Here is a 17721-nt window from a genome sequence, read left to right as displayed (position 1 = left end):
GGCAAAGACCTTTTTCATTTAGGAGCATACAGAATCATAGAAAACGACAGTGGGAGGGACCTTAGGAAGTCATCTAGTCCAACGTCCTGCTCAAAGCAGGACCAGCCACAACTAGATAATTCCAGCCAGGGCTTTGTCAAACTGGGCCTCAAAAACTTCCAAGGGTGGACATTCCACCACCTCTCTGGGTAACTTGTTCCAGTGCTTCACCATCCTCCTAGTGAGAAAGTTTTTCCTAATATCCAAACTAAACCTCCCTTGCTGCAACTTGAGACCATTCTCCTTGTTCTGTCATCTGTCATCACTTAGAACAGTCTAGCTCCATCCTCTTTGGAACCACCCTGCAGGTAGTTAAGGTTGCTACCAAATCCCCTCTTTGCCTTTTCTTCTCCAAACTAAATAAACCCAGTTCCCTCAGCTTCTCCTCATAAGTCATGTATCCCAGGCCCCAAACCATTTTTGTTGCCCCCTGCTGGACTCTCTCAAACTTGTCCACATCCTTTCTATAGTGGGGGCCCCAAAATTGGACACAGTACTCCAGATGTGGCCTCAGCAGTGTAAAACAGAACAGAATAATTACTTCCCTTGATCTGCTGGCAATGCTTCCATTAATGCAGCTGTTAGCCTTCTTGGAAATAAGGATACACTGCTAACTCATATCCAGCTTATTGTCCAGTGTAACCCTCCTGTCCTTTTCTGTAGAGATGCTGCATAGCCAGTCAGTTCCCAAGCTGTAGCAGTGCATTGGATTCTTCCATCCTAAGTGCAGGACTTTGCACTTGTCCCTGTAAAACCTCAGATTTCTTTGGCTCAATCCTCCAATTTGTCTAGGTCACTCTGAATCCTATCCCCACTCTTCAATGTATCTACTATACCCCCCAGCTTTCTGTCATTCATGAACTTGCTGAGGGTGCAATCCATCCCATTTTCCAGATCATTAATGAAGATATTGAATGAAACTGGCCCAAGGACTGACCCTTGGGGCACTCCACTTGATAATGGCTGCCAGCTAGACATTGAGCCATTGATTACTACCCACTGAGCCTGACAAGCCAGCCAACTTTCTATCAGTCAGTTCATCCAACCCGTACTTCCTCAAATTGCTTGCAAGAATGCTGTGGGAGGTGGTATCAAAAGCCTTGCTAAAGTCAAGGTATACTATGTCCATTGCTTTCTCCACTTCCACAGAACCAGTTATCTCATCACAGAAGGCAATCAGGTTTGTCAGGCATGACTTGTGCTTGGTGTATCCATGCTGACAGTGCCCTCGGTGAATCCATCCAATCACCTTCTTCTCTTCCAAGTGCTTAAAAATGGATTATTTGAGGATCTGCTCCATGATTTTTCCAGGGACTAAGGTCAGACTAACTGATCTGTAGTTCTCTGGATCCTCCTTCTTCCCTTTTTTAAAGATGGGCACTATATTTGCCCTTTTCCAGTCATCCAGGACAACCCCAATTGCCACGAGTTTTCAAAGATAATAGCCAGCAGCTCTGTGACCACATCAGCCAACTCACTCAGTATCCTCAGATGCATTATATCTGGCCCCATGGACTTGTACACATCCAGCTTTTCTAACTAGTCCCTAGCCTGTTCTTTTACTGGTGAGGGCTTCTAAGGTCCTCCCCAGATTGTGCTGCGCAGTGCAGTAGTGTGGGAGCTGACCTTGCCTGTGAAGACTAAGGTAAAAAAGGCATTGAGTAGATCAGCCTTTTTAATATCATCTGTTACTAAGTTGCCTCCCCCATTCAGTAGGGGATCCACACTTTCCCTGATCTTCCCCTTGTTGCTAACATACTTGTAGAAACCCTTCTTGTTACCCTTCATGTCCCTTGCTAGCTGCAACTCCAATTGTACTTTGGCCTTTCTGACTTCATCCCTGCATGCCTGAGCAATATTCCTATTCTCCTCCCAAGTTTTTTGTCCAAGCTACTACTTGTTTTCCTTTTTGTGTTTAAGCTCACTGAAGAGTTCTCTGCTAAGCCAAGCTGGTCGCTTGCTACATTTGCTATTCTTCTTGCACATCAGGATGGTTTGTTCCCGTGCCCTCAGTAAGGTTTCCTTAAAATCTGTATGTATCTGTACCTGTATCTTTATGCAGTAACTGAAGCACAATATACAGATCAACTTTGGACATTTCCTCCTGCTGGTCAGCACTGCCCGTTCCTAGGGATACACTGGCCACCTACAGTAGCAGAGGGTACAGGTACTCTACACTGCCCAGCTGCTGGTAGGGAACCATTCCATTGCTGGGAGCTCTACCGCCCAAGTTACAGTGACAAAATCCACAATATATATAACATTCAAGATAGGGTAATCTTAACAGAGATTTTTCTAAACTCCATGGAAATCTGGACCAAGGAATGTGGAGAAAAGAAAATTGATATATTGACCTGGATGCCTGTTGGTATTTTTTATCCTGTGATGTAAAACAAGAATATAGAACCAATTTCACTGGGGGAGGGGGATGGGGCACAGAATTTCTCTAATATGATACCAGCACCTATTCAGTGTTCAATAGCTTAGTAAAATGCGCATAATACTATATGTCTTATACTACTCCCTCCCATAATACTCCATTGTATATACAAGCTTTTCCATTAAAGATTATTTTCTTTAATGCATCTTTGGAGTATTTAAATCCTAATAATCTACTAGTGGTAACCAAAATGTCCTTTCTATTATCTCAGATACTGTACTAGTCCTCAAGAAGTTCTATCACCTAGACATAAAGATAGCCAAAAGAGGCAACTATTTCAATAACTGTCCATGCCTACTGCTGCCACAATTACTTTTTATACATTTGAGTTATACCCTTGATCAGCATTATTATAACCACAATATACTCTTCACTTTACTTTGACAGCAACATAGCTCACGTCTTAAATCAGCCACCTGTTGCTACATCTCATAAAATGGACTAACAGAAAATGATTCTAAGAGTCAAACAATACAAACGTTAGGTGGGTAGCTAACTGATTATAATTCCTTTATGGCCCTAAAAGCTCTGAAATATGGAGAATTACATTGCAATTCAATGATTAAAGGAATAAAATGTGTCATAAAGTTGCTTTTGTATTTAGGGTGAACTTAAATATTCCACTTTAAAACTATTTTTCTATTTTGATACTTACAAGAGCACCTTCAAGTCTGAAGATAGCTGCTGAACCATGAGTCTCTGAAGGAGCCATTTTTCTCCTCCAACGTCTACGACGGAAAGTATCAGAACTGCGTTGTTTCCAATGAAATTTCCAGCCAATCAAAGATGCATATTCCCATCCTTCTTGATCTTCATAGGACACCGCTTCCTACAAAACAATTGGAAATATAAGCCCTTTATACGATGCTTCTACATAAAAAGTCTGCAATTGTTATTGCAGAAATAATCCACCTTTTCTACAATGATAACTAAACATTAATCTACAACAGAAAATGGAAACTGAATATCTAAAACAAGGAAAGGTAATTTTAAATTCTTCTTCAGGTTTATAACAGGATGTTGTTCTACACAGAGCATACTTATAAGCATCCATACTATTTGCTTAACAAAAGAATACATCTCTAAAACCTTTTTATTACATTAAGAAATAAAACCTTTGACAATCATTCCCAGCAGCTCAGCTTACCCTTGCTGCTGCTGCTTGGTTTGGATCCTTCTTGCGTTTTCGCACTAGTCTTCGCCGTCTGTGAGTGTGATACATTTTTTCAGCAGCAACCCATGACTTTGGCTTACTGTCTGGAGGAATAGTAATTCCATATTCCCATCCTAAAACAGGAATTATAATTAGAATCTTTCAGAGGAACAGAGAAGCTTGGGGAATCCAAGTTATAGCAACTGTATAGAAGGTGACATTGCACTGGATAAAAAATGAACTCAAAAGAAGCTTAATTCATCACTGTCAACCCTAAACACAGGTCAGTCCCTCCCCCACAATCCTGTCTAAAATGTTAGGACATTATACTGCAATACATTTTGTGTCCTTTTTATTTCTTTCTGATTTTTTGAGATGCTAGAGTGCATTGGAAGCACTTTTCCATGCTTTCTCCATAACTGAGGACTAGAAACATGCTTTTTAGAAAAGCTGACTCTCTCCTGTACTCATATGACCCAGGAACTTGCTTTTTCAGTAAAAGACCAATTATTGTAAAACTCTCCATGAACTAGCTAGAAATGGAAAAGCTGTTATTTGTATGATGGCTGTATGACTTTGGAATTTAACTGCCAGATTTCTAGGGCCCAGACTTTCGTGTAGTCTGATTTTCTTTCATGAAAAGCATTGTGGACGTATGCCTTGAGTTTCAGATAGTAATACTTTTTTAAAAATTCCAGGGAACAAACAGCTGTTTAACATTATTGAAATCTAAGATTTCTTATTCCACCTATTTTGTAAGTAGCCCACTAAGAATGCTGATACTGTAATGAGTAAAAGCAGGGTAAAAAGAAATAGATGTAAATGCATGTAGGGCCTTCTGGATATGTGTATCTTGAGAGCGTAGTCAGACCCTCTTATTTCAAGCCATGACTTCCCCAGGGGAAAACAGTCAACTGGTATTTTATATGTTTTATATTTTAAAGATGAATGGGAACTTTGCTTTAGTTGTGATTTCAGGATCATGCTTTTGGAGTGGAAGCTGATATGTTGTCCTTTAAGACTACTGCGCTCTCTGTTACTCAAAGTGACACCCTCAAATTATGTAGCTTTCAGGCAAACCTTCAAAAAATGAAAAATAAATACACCTACATTTCTAGTTGGAAATGGGAATATTAGTGTGATTTTACTGGATACAATAACACACACAGAGAGTCTTCTAAGCACTGTATTTTACTCAATAACAACCTCCATCACCATCATCATCATCTGATGCTGGTGTCCAGAGGCCCCCTCTCATGATCAAGACCTCACTGTGCTTAGTGCTTTACAAACATCCAAGAAGATTGGTTCCTGCTCCAAAGAAATTGCAATCTACTTAAAATATAAGAGTTAGAAGCTTGTTGTTTAGCGTTGGATTCTAAAACCGAGGGCCCCAAATCATACTACAGTTCTTAAAAACTCTCTAAAAATCTCTACCCACAAATATTAGATCAGTCTAGAAGTAAGAATAATTATCAACAAATATTTATTAACTTTCTCCCTGTTATTTATATTTCAAAATGCTGTAGTGAGACAAAAAAGTCAGTGGAAAGTTTTGGAACACATTTTTTTTAACATACTGTGAACAGTTAGTTCCAATAATCTGTCTATAAAGAGACAAGCTTTACCATTCTCATCCACTGCTCGATTTAAATCAGGTGCCCAGCCATCATCTTCCCAGATCCATCCAGGGGGACAGGTTAATTCACGAGGTGGTGCAGCTTTTTCTCCATTCTTTCAAATAGAAAAAAAGCAAAGATTATGATGTCTTCAAATATACAACATTTGAGCCACAATATAACCCATATTGCAAGGCTAGAGAGGAAGCTGATGCAATACTTCACACCATCATCTTTGCTTTCAGATCAGGAAGAAGCTAATTTTTTGTGATATATACTTAGCACAGTTCATTCATAAATTATGCTTTGGAATGATTATATTTTGCTGAAGTCAACATTCAGTTTTAGACATTTCAAAAACCCTTGAGGCAGGAAACTGGGAAAATTAGAAGTAAAAATTACTGACGGCACTTGTTCTCTCAATAATACATTTATCAAATGAAAAGTATTAATTTGTAAGAGTCTTACCACATCTGTGTAACGCTCTTCAGGTGGTTTCCATTCTCCTCCCGGGTAGCGACTCTCATTTTCATACACTTCATCAGTGAATTCAGTGTGACCAGCATCAGCTTCGGTCAGCAAGCTGTGAAATTCAAAGTGTTACTAAACATTTTAATTAAATATGGTCACTAAAAATAGAAGCATTATCTAGTATATGCAGTGCAGTGGCATACATACATACATAGAAAAACACTGTCCCCTACTGGACAGAAATCAAAACTACTCATCTATGTGCCAGAAGTCCTCTTTTGCTAACAGATTAAGTTTCTCCTCCAGGTGTAGTAAGTAGGAGTCAATGCATGTAGACACCAAAGATTTGACTTCTATTACGCTACAGCTGAAGGTTCCAAATACCTAAGGTGCTCAAGACAGGCCTACCTGTATCAGATTTACTTTTCCAAAATTTCTTACTACCACTGCTTCTTGAACAGCTCACTTAGTGGCAGCAACTATGGAAATATTGAAAACATTAACAGAGAGAAAAAGCAACTGAGTGTCTGTGCTTTAACCAGTGTGATATCAAGACCTATTCTGAACACCTGAACACTAAAAAAGTATGTATTTAAGTATATAAAATACTGATGTATATCATAAACATATATGCAATTAAAACAAGTATCTTTGGTCACATGGTGTTTTTCTTTTGTGCTTACTGCTAGCCTACAGGCAATCAATTATAATGTATATTAAAGGTATATTTCAAGTCTATTTTGTCCATTTTATATTGCAGTGTGTATATAGCTGGGGCATTGTTATAGTTGCAAGAGTGAACAGCTATAAAATAAAAAATCCTAGAATGTCTTTGAAGATTATGCATGAATCACAGAAAACTATACAATTACATAGGATAAAGAGGTTGAGACAACTAAATGGGCCACCAACTGATTCTTTTGTCATCTCTGAGTATTTTATTTTTAAATTGTCAACCCAAGACTGGAAAGGTTATTGTCATATCAGACAAACTACACTTCACTAAATTTCATTCTCTGTTTGTTTAATAAGGCATTAGAAAATATTACAGGGGTGTAGGTTGTAGCTGTGTTGGTCTAAGGACATAGGCAGAGAAGGTTCTTTGGGTGAATCTGAGATCTTAAATAGTTGGAGAACAATTTTTAAGCAAGCTTTCGGGTTCAAAAACCCTTTGTCAGGCTAAGGAAGTTTCTGCAGTTGATGTGTGCTCTTCCTGGATGGAATGAAAAGTAAAGAAGCCAGAGGCTGGTCTGGTATGCATACAAGACAGGTAGTCAGTGAAAACGTAGATTGAGGAGTCAATGGGTGAGAGACAGGCTGGGTGGTGGGGAAAGAAGGGGGATGAATATTGGAGAAGTACCTGGGAAGTCAGCTGTCAGGCAGGTTACAATGTGTCATAAATCCATGTCTATATTTAGTCCATGATTTTTAGTATCCAGGAGGCTGATGAAGTGGAGTTCATAGGCTCGTCTCTGGGAAGTGTTTTGTAAGTTTCCTTTGAGGATCAGGACTGAGATTGGAGAGAGAGTAGTTTTCTTATGAGAAATGTGGTCCCACAGGTAATTGGGTATTCCTGTCTTTGATAGATTTCCAGCGTGCGTTCATTGTGGTGCGCAGTTGTTGTTTGGTCTCTCCTATGTATTTTCCATCTGGGCATCTGGTGCACTGGATGAGATATATTACATTTTTGGAGGTGCAGCTGTAAGATCCAGGAATGCTGATGGCTCTGTTGTGGACTGTAGTGATTGTGGGGGTGGTGGAGATGTGTTTTGCATTTCTTGTCATGGCATGGTCTGGACCAATTTGGTGTGTTCTGGGCCTGAGGAAGTCTGCTCCTGGTAATGAGGTTGGCGAGGTTCAGTGCTTGTTTTGAAAGCTAGGATGGGTGGCTCTGGCAGACTTCTTCTCTCCAATCTCTCAGTCCTGAAACTCAAAGGAAACTTACATAACACTTCCCAGAGACGAGCCTATGCACTCCACTTCATCAACCTCCTGGATACTAAAAATCATGGACTAAATACAGACATTGGAGTTATGACACATTATAACCTGCCTGACAGCTGACTTCCCAGGTACTTCTCCATTATTCATCCCCCTTCTCTCCACCCCACCACCCAGCCTGTCTCTCACCCATTGACTCCTCAATCTACATTTTCATTGACTGCCTGTCTTGGATGCATAGCAGCCTAGCCTCTGGTTTTTTTACTTTTCACACCAGCAGCCGCAGAACACCCTGCAGAGCCCCCTGCCGACCTCCAGCACAGCCGGAGGTAGGTGGGCTCGTGGTGGGAAGGGGTTAACTCCTCGCTCCCTGGGAGGAGGCGGCTGCGTGGAGCTGGGCCGGGTCAAGCCCCCACCCAGGCCCCTACTTGGCCCAGTCCCCCAGGGAGCCACGGGACCGGAGCCACGTGAACAGGCTGCGTAAACAGGTGCTCGAGTTAGCGCAGAGTTCGCGCAGGAGAGGGCAAACCCCCCAGAGTAGTCAGTCTTAGCCGTAGCCAGCCTATCAGAGGCATGACGCGGATGGGCACGCGCCACACCCCGAGGGTCCCCTCGGGCTCTGCGGCCCCCGCATTGGGCACCTCAGAGACGGCCGCCCAGACGGAGCCCCTGGCTCTTGGCTGCGGGGGCTGCCTGTCCCTTTTTCAGGCTCTGGGGCCCAGGAGCATGGCCACCTCCCTTTGCGGGGTCTGCTCCCTACTGAGGCGCCAACTGGAGGAGCTCCAGGCCACAGTCCAGAGACTGCGTGCCATCAGGGACTGCGAGCAGGAGATAGACTCCTACTGCCAGGCCCTTCTCCCCCAGGAGCTGCAGGGTAGAGCACCGTCCCCCTCCAGGACTAAGGAGGACTCTGGGACCTCCCGCTCTGCCCAGTCAGGGGCATGGACCAAGGTGGTCAAGGGCCCGAAGGCTCGCCACACCAAGGCCCCTGCCCTGCCGGAGCTTAGCAACAGGTTCACACCTCTTGCAGCCCCAGCAGAGCCTGCTCAGTTGCCGGCTCCCGCAGGCAACCCAGGCTCAACCACAGCTACTGGCCCCGCTCTCCCCAAGACAAAACGAAAGGTGTTTGTTGTGGGAGACTCCATCCTGCGGGGCACTGAGGGGGCAATCTTCCGCCCCGACCCCTTAGCCCGGGAAGCCTGCTGCTTCCTGGGGGCCCGCATCTGAGACATTGCGGAGAGGATCCCACAGCTCCTCCGGCCCACAGACCACTACCCCATGCTCCTTATTCACGTGGGCACCAATGACACGGCTCGGAGCACCCCCAGCCAGGTCATGAGGCTCTACAGGGATTTAGGAGCGGGGCTTAGGGGTCTGGGAGCTCAGGTGGTGTTTTCGTCGATCCTCCCAGTCTCGGGCTATGGGCTGAGGAGGCAGTGGAGGATCCACGCAGTGAACCAAAGACTGCAGAGCTGTTGTCATTGGGAAGGCTTTGGCTTTCATGACCACAGCCCGCTCTTTGGTGAGAGAGGCAGCGAGCTGCTGGGAAGAGATGGCCTCCACCTCTCCCCCCTGGGGAGGAGGCTCTTCTCAGCCAGGCTGGCTGACCTACTCCACCGAGCTTTAAACTAAGCCCGCTGGGGGATGGGGGGACGACTGCCACTGCTGGCCTGCTGAGCAACCCTTGCAAAGCCAGCAGACCAAGGCACTTAAGGGAGCCCACCCCTGCCCCAGCCCTGGCACAATCTGTGGGCAAGGCAAGAGCCCCCGAGGGCACACTTGCCTGCCTGTACACTAATGCCAGGAGCCTGGGCAACAAGCAGGAGGAGCTCATCCTCCTGCTCAGTGCAAAGAATTATGACGTCATTGGGATAACGGAGACCTGGTGGGACTCCACCCATGACTGGACCACAGGTATAGAGGGCTATACCCTGTACAGGAAGGATCGTGTTGACAAAAGGGGCGGGGGTGTAGCTCTCTATGTCAAGGAAAGCTACATGTCCCTGCAAGCTGATGTTGGCGACCAGCATGGACAGCTAGAGACCCTCTGGGTAAAAATTCGTGGGGAATATGGCACAGGGGACACAACGGTGGGAGTCTACTACAGACCTCCCACTCAAACTCCTGAGCTTGACCAGGAGTTCGCCTGGGAACTGACTGAGGCCGCTTGCTCCAGGACCTTGGTTGTCATGGGTGACTTCAATTACCCGGACATCTCGGAAGATCACTCAGCAAAATCCGAGTGGTCGCAAAGCTTTCTCTCGTGCGTGGATGACCTCTACCTGACTCAAGAAGTCTATGGGCCAATGAGAGGCAAAGCGCTGCTCGACCTGGTACTGGCTATGGGGGACGACTTAATCGGCAACCTAGTGATCGATGGGAAGCTGGGTGACAGCGACCACGAGCTGATCACCTTCACCATCTGCTGTAAAGCTGGCAAATCAGTCAGCAACACAGAAGTCCTTGACTTCAGAAAAGCCGACTTTGACAAGCTCAAGAGGCTTGTCGGTCAGGCCCTCAGGGACCATGACCCCAGGGAGATGGGAGTTCGAGAAGAGTGGTTGCTTCTCAAGGAAGCGATCCTCAGTGCACAAGCTAAATCTATTCCAACACGGAGGAAAGGCAGCAAGAAGGCACAGCAGCCCCTCCTGGCTCTCCAGAGACCTAGCGGACCTCCTACGGCTAAAAAGGAAAGCCTACAAAGGATGGAGGACGGGATTCACCTCCAAGGAGGATTATTCTGCACTGGTCCGGTCCTGCAGGGAGCAAACCAGGAAAGCCAAGGCTGCAACTGAACTCCAACTAGCTTCAAGCATCAAGGACAACAAAAAGTCCTTTTTCAGATATGTGGGGAGCCGGAGGAAAAGCAAGGGCAACGTTGGACCCCTGCTAAACCAGATGGGGCAACTGACAACTGACGCCCAGGAAAAAGCCAACCTATTAAATAGGTACTTTGCGTCAGTCTTTCATCAGTCCCATGGGACGCCCATGCCTGCTATGGAACAGGGAGATCCGGGTGTTGGGGATCCCCTATCCTCCATAAATGCTGACCTCATGAAGGAACACCTTGAGAAGCTGGATATCTTCAAGTCAGCCGGCCCTGACAATCTGCACCCCAGGGTACTCAAGGAGCTGGCGAGCGTCATAGCCCAGCCCCTGGCACGGATCTTTGAAAACTCCTGGTGCTCTGGTGTAGTGCCCGAAGACTGGAAGAAGGCCAATGTGGTGCCGATCTTCAAGAAAGGGAGGAGAGTGGATCCGCCTAACTACAGGCCCATTAGCCTGACTTCTATCCTGGGGAAGATCTTAGAAAAGTTTATTATGGAGGCCATCCTTGATGGACTGGCCCAGGCTAACATCCTAAGGGATAGCCAGCACGGGTTTGTTCCAGGTAGGTCTTGTTTGACCAATCTCATTTCCTTCTACGACCAGGTGACCTATCACCTGGATGAGGGAGAAGAGATTGATGTCATATATCTTGACTTCAAAAAAGCTTTTGATCTGGTATCCCATGATCACCTCTTGGCCAAACTGGCCAGTTGTGGCCTCAGCTCCACCACGATCTGCTGGCTGGGAAATTGGCTCCGTGGTCGGACCCAGAGGGTTGTAATTGATGGCAGTCACTCATCGTGGTGACCTGTGACCAGTGGGGTCCCTCAAGGCTCTGTCCTGGGACCCATACTGTTCAACATCTTCATTAATGATGTGGACACTGGAGTCAGGAATGGACTGGCCAAGTTCGCCAATGACACCAAACTTTGGGGCAAAGCATCCACGCCAGAAGATAGGCAGGTAATTCAGGCTGACCTGGACAAGCTCAGCAAATGGGCAGACGAGAACCTGATGGTGTTTAACACCAAGAAATGCAAGGTTCTCCACCCTGGGAGGAAAAACCTGCATCATCCTTATAGGCTTGGCAGTGCTACGTTGGATAGCACTACAGAAGAAAGAGACTTGGGGGTCATCATTGACCACAAGATGAACATGAGCCTGCAATGCGATGCTGCGGCTAGTAAAGCAACCAAAACACTGGCTTGCATCCATAGATGCTTCTCGAGCAAATCCCGGGACGTCATTCTCCCCTTGTACTCAGCCTTGGTGAGGCTGCAGCTGGAGTACTGCATCCAGTTTTGGGCTCCACAATTCAAAAAGGATGTGGAGAAGTTTGAGAGAGTCCAGAGGAGAGCCAAGCGCATGATCAGAGGTCAGGAAAACAGATCTTACGATGATAGGCTGAGAGCCATGGGACTCTTTAGCCTGGAAAAGCGTAGGCTCAGGGCTGATCTGATGGCCACCTATAAGTTTATCAGGGGTGACCATCAGGATCTGGGGGAACGTTTGTTCACCAGAGCGCCCCAAGGAATGACTAGGTCGAACGGTCACAAACTCCTGCAAGACCGTTTCAGGCTGGACATAAGGAAGAATTTCTTTACTGTCCAAGCCCCCAAGGTCTGGAACAGCCTGCCATTGGAGGTGGTTCAAGCACCTACATTGAACACCTTCAAGAGTAAATTGGATGCTTATCTTGCTGGGATCCTATGACCCCAGCTGACTTCCTGCCCTTTGGGCAGGGGGCTGGACTCGATGATCTTCCGAGGTCCCTTCCAGCCCTGATGTCTATGAAATCTATGAAATATGAAACCATCCAGGAAGAGCACACACCAACTGCTGAAACTTCCTTAGCCTGATGAAGGGTTTTTGAACCTGAAAGCTTGCTTAAAAATTGTTCTCCAACTATTTAATTTGGTCTAATAAAAGATATCAGATTCACCCGAAGAACCTTATTTGCCTTAGAAAACACTGAAACTTGTTTTGAAATGCCATCTACTGGCCAAATGTAGTTATACAGATTACTTCCTGTCTGGTAACAGACTTGTAAATGCATACATATATTTAACTGATGGATTTTAATTAATCAGCCTAAATGTCACCTAATGAATAGTTCTGCTTTCCGACATCATAATTTCATTAACTGAAAATAACCCTCTTAAAAATCATTCTATCCATGCAAAAATGTAATTGATATATTTTAAGATGGACCCAATAGTATCTTCCTGTGAAGATAACTGATTGGCAGTACTACTTGCTACCACAACGTTATGGGAAAAAAAACCAACAGGGGTGAACTTTTGGCCCCAGTGAAATCAATGGGAGTCTTCCCTTTGACTTAACGGAACCAAAATTTCATCATAGTTCTATGACAGCTCAGTTCATATTATCACCCTGTATGTGAATATGCCCAGTTGTTAGGCTACATGCCACATAAAACTCTTAAAGTTCAGAATGAATCTGGAGCAGATTTGTGGTCTGGACCCAATCAAGGATTATAAACTATCCTGAGTGCCAGTCTCAAGGTGTTGCTACAAGTTATATTTCAGATGTGTTAAGGGCTCTTAAAATGAGTGTCTGTACATTAGGACAAGAAGCTATGAGGTAAGTGTTCTCTGAGCATCTCAGAGAGAATCATCTTCCGGTGAGGTTTATCTCTAACTCTTGTTGCACAGCTTATGTTGTAGTCCCCCTAGACCGCTCCACAGGGCCAAGATGAGTGGGAAGTAGTCTGCCAGCAGCCCAGGAGGCACCACTTCAAGCCATCCCCAGATGGACATTATCTTCCCCCAGAGTGACAACAGGGAGAGCCCTAAAGGAATTTCATTCCCCCTTCCTTTCTGCTCCCACTTGGGGCTCCCCCTGCCTCCTCCCCACCACCATTTTGAAGAACAGGATGCTGAATACATGTGATGCTATGGGTGCTTTAATTAAAGCGCCCCCTGCTCCACCCCAGAGCACATGTATAGATGCCCCAGTGAAACTGGGATCATGCTACTTCCCTACTTCACATAGGACTTGAGGATAATTGTTAGGATGCAGTACATACTGTAATGTGGCTCAGATACTTCAGAGGTAAGTGTCCTCTGAGCATTTCAGACAGAATCATCTGTAAGGATTATCTCTAGCTCATCTTGGCCAGTTCATGATGCAGTCCCCCTAAACTGCTCAGAGGACACTTTCCTCTGAGAGCCACTCTAATTAAAGCACCGCCCCCCTCCACCCCAAAGCATGTGTATAGACACCCCAGGAGTCCAAGTGACTTGGTCCCTGGGAATTGAAGAACTGAATCCAGTGTTCTCAAATCCCAATTTATTTCTCTGATCACTGGAATTCTTTTCTACAGTGTTTCATGACGGGCCCATCTACCTTTTAACAAGACCAGTGCTGTTTCTATAGTTGTTAAATAAATTTAGCCATTGGGCTAACTTACTTTCATTAAAAACTTCTTCAGAACTGTTTAAAAGCTTCCCAACTACAATTTACCTTTAAAAACAAAGTCTGGGCTTATTCTGTACATTCTGAAATTAAATAAGTGATTAAAATAACTAAGAAACACAGCACATTATGTCTAATGGTATAGAAATAAAAAAATCTGACCTCCTTTCTGGATCAACAGTCCAGTCTCCTTCCCACTCCCAGCCCTTTGGGGGCAGAAAGTACTCTCTTTTTAATTTGATTTTTCCTGTGACATCAGAAAATTTGTGGCGACCAACGAGTCCAGAGGTCCCCCATTTTCCAAACATAAATGCCTGATTTTCATACTGTTTGAGGGGAAAAAAAGCAGCACTTCAGAGTTCAAAAACCATTTTTAAGGAAACAGAAAGACGTATTTATGTTACTATAAACATTGTATAATACCTAAATCAAAGGGCCTACTTACCAGATGGAAAAGTTGTATAAGTTACCTTAAAAACACTGGTGCAGTATGTAAGCACAGATGCAGCATGGTTACTTACCAAATTTGACCATGTTCAAATGCAAGGAGGGAGGCCAGTTAGACAAAATACTTGTTTTTTCAAACAAACTCTATTTCATATCTTTGTCATTACTAAGCTCCAAAGTGAGGTGTGGTGTAACATTAGCAGCATCACAAAGTGTAAGAAAAAGTTTGCCCCTTGCACCTACAGTACTAATTTTCATGCAACTAGCAGCATCCTGGTGATGACTGATGATTAGTCTTAGTAAAACTATTAGATGGTCATAATTAGATCTCCAAATGGAAGCAAGGCATGTGTTATCTCCTCTTACACCTGCTGCCCCTGCCACATTTCTGCTCCACATCTAATCTGCCAGTAGCAATGACTTCAGTGTCCCTTAATCTTTTAGTGTCATTTCTTTGTCTTCTTTCATGTTGCCCCATAACCAGTGGTGTAACAAGCCAATATGACACCTGGGGAAAACTGCAGGATAGTGAAGGGTGGGGAGAAGTGGTTCCAAGAGTCGGGAGAGTGGGGGTGCAGGTTCTGCGACGTGGGGTTGGGGGTACCCGGATTCTGATAACGGGGGCTGGGAAGCGTACGTTCTGAGAGTGGGAACAGAGTTTCTGAGAGGTGGGGGGAGAGGCAGGGGGCCAGGGGAGGAGGCACAGTGGCATGTCATGTCAATCTTAATGACACTGAGAACTTCTAAATAGTCCCAGCTGAGCTGCCATCACTTGTGCTCTGCTCATCCTGGCTCTGCTGCTCTTAAAGCAAGAAGGGGGAGGGTTGAAGTAGAATGGAGCAGCAACAGCAGCTGGGAACTGTTTCAGACTTCCCAGCATAACACTGCTGCCAGGGCACTGACTATGCACGGGTGAGAGGTAGATTCCAGCACCCCTTCTAACTTGGGTCCTGAGGCAGGTGCCCCTCTCACTGACCCCTGCTTACACTACTGCCCATAAGCAACTGTGAGTCTACACTCAAACCATATCCTCTACTCATTTAAACCCTCTGCTACAAATGTACTGCTTCTATGCAGCCTCTAAACAAGAGCTTTAACTTTTTGGTAAGCAAACTTCCACTGAACTCTGGTTATGAAAACCAGTTGTGCCATAATGAATAGCTGCACGTTCCTATTAGCTTGTACTTTTCCACTTCAAACCTCCCTCTCCCCTTGTTGTTACTACCTCATGTTAAGCTGGCAACAGAGAAAATCAGACTGAAAGCTCATCAGAGCAGCTACCGTAAGCCTTTTGCTGATCTTAGACTAGTTTTACACTAGTTGATAGAATAACTCCTGATTTACATTGTTTTTTATTCCATCAGATTCTGGCCCTGTTCTCCCTTCTAGCCTCCCGCTTTGTCCTGAAATATTCCCAGAAGCATTTCAGATTATTGCATAAAAAGTTAAAATAGTAATGCATCTCTCATCTTGTCAAATTTTAGATTTAAGAAATCATGGATTGTAACATGTAATGATGTCATGTTAGCAGCATTTTAGTGATCATATTGACTTTGGATCCAGTACTAGTGTACCCATTTATTATTAACTGAAGCATGTAAAAACTGTATGCAGCTTATAATCAACAAAATAATACAATTTATCCCTAGATTAGTCTAAATGAGTGGTTCTCAACCTTTTTAGACTTGAGGCACTCTTTATTAGACTTGAGGCACCTTGGAAAATGCTAGCTTCTAGTTTTCACTCCTTTTTCAACAACAGAAAAAATAATAAAGTAATTATTCTGTTGCAAAGACCACAGGAATATTACAACAGGGCAGAGTTATGGGTTCCTATTTGAAATGTCTGGGTTTGCCTTGTGAATCATGTTTGCACATCTAACAGTGTGTGACATCACTGGTCTAGATTCTTCTGCTATTACGGTCTGTAGGAACACAGCAAGATGCAGAGGCTACTTTAACCAGTTTCCACCTAATTCTCACCAATCACCGTCCTGTTACATATGGTAACTCTTAACACTGGAATATTACTATATGTTCCCTTGTCAGTGGAATTTGCTGTATTCCCCCAGTATTTCCTCTATTTTTTCATGTCAGTGAATCAAACTGATTAGATTAACCATTACTAAACAATGCAGCCTACATTGATAAATCTGCTGTTCAGATACAAAGTCAGTCAAATAACAGTTCTTGATACACTCACACATTCTAATTAAGATTCTAATCTTAGATACACCAATATAAATTAACTGTACAGCTGTGACTGGAGTACTACAGATTTCTCCCTTCTAATCAAATTAGTAGTTGGCCTTGTGAAGTTGTTAAAATCATCATCTGGCAGACACAGCTGCCTTTTTTTCCACTGCCTTGTATGTTGTCTTGGGAAAAATTACTATAATGCTCGCTTTTTGCCAGGGCCTTCTGTCGTCATTTTACTATAAGTCTGAAATAAATGGTGTTTCTTGTAAGAGAATCATGCATTCAATGTTACTGAACATACCATTTCTGCAAATACACTAAATGTGCCTTCTGCAAAGCTATTGAATTTCTTCTCAACTGCAGTCAACCCAAGCCATATGTTAACTCGTAACTCCACTGGAATTTTGACATCTTTTGTCTTGTCCTGTGGATACTGAAGTATGTAAACAGGATAGTTATACAATAATTTTAAGTTTGATACAATGCACATAACAGCTCAGGCATATAGACATGCATACATAAATAATATATAGTTTGCTCATAAATTCATTTCTTCTTTAGTTTTTGCTTCACATTGCCTCTGGCAGCAGAACCCCTGCAGTTTGGCAGCAGCGGAGGAGTTTAATACTGCCAGGAAATATCATATAAGAATACCACCTTGTAGAGCTAAACACATTAAAACTGTTTCTCAGTCCTTTCCTGTATTTCCTTTCCCAGGTCTGACATACTAATGATTTTAAGAACAACTATAACTTAATAATTCAGTGCTGATATTCATGTTTCTTTTGTCACAGGAAACTTGAAATATAAAACTTAGAATGTCTCACTCAGGAAGCAAGATCTATATCCAATACAAAAATGGTTGGACACAAAAATGTTAAGGTTTAGGCCTTGTCTGTGTAGGGATATTATACCAGTCTAATTGTACTGTTTTAGCTATACATATATAACCCTCATGTAGACACTCATATCACAGCGTAAGTGTCCCTTATTCTGGTTCAGTTAATTCCATGTATAAAGCAACAAATGTAACTAGGAAAAGGAAGTCTTATTCAATTATAAGGGCACAGACCTATGAAACATTTACCATAGAGTAAAAAGGAGTTTTACAGTATGTCAGCTGCTTCATGGTAAGTGACAGTGTAC

At 43.9% G+C, this 17721-nt stretch overlaps 1 protein-coding gene across 2 annotated transcripts in view; it reads right to left on the bottom strand.

Moving 5' to 3' along the window:
* Positions 1-17721, bottom strand: part of MYOF (myoferlin) — a 123927-nt gene that overhangs the window by 43355 nt on the left and 62851 nt on the right. For both annotated transcript variants that reach the window (XM_090058807.1, XM_090058808.1), the window contains 6 exons: positions 16877-17008; positions 14093-14256; positions 5720-5834; positions 5261-5366; positions 3627-3766; positions 3135-3308 (listed from right to left, as the gene is read on the bottom strand). In XM_090058807.1, the coding sequence (XP_089914933.1) occupies positions 3135-3308; positions 3627-3766; positions 5261-5366; positions 5720-5834; positions 14093-14256; positions 16877-17008 (831 nt within the window). The remainder of the gene's footprint in view (positions 1-3134; positions 3309-3626; positions 3767-5260; positions 5367-5719; positions 5835-14092; positions 14257-16876; positions 17009-17721) is intronic.

This window comes from Crocodylus siamensis, chromosome 7 (genome assembly GCF_052110815.1).
Source record: "Crocodylus siamensis isolate JL-2025a chromosome 7, ASM5211081v1, whole genome shotgun sequence".
Taxonomy (NCBI): Eukaryota; Metazoa; Chordata; order Crocodylia; family Crocodylidae; genus Crocodylus; species Crocodylus siamensis.
This window is presented reverse-complemented; position numbering and strand designations above follow the sequence as displayed.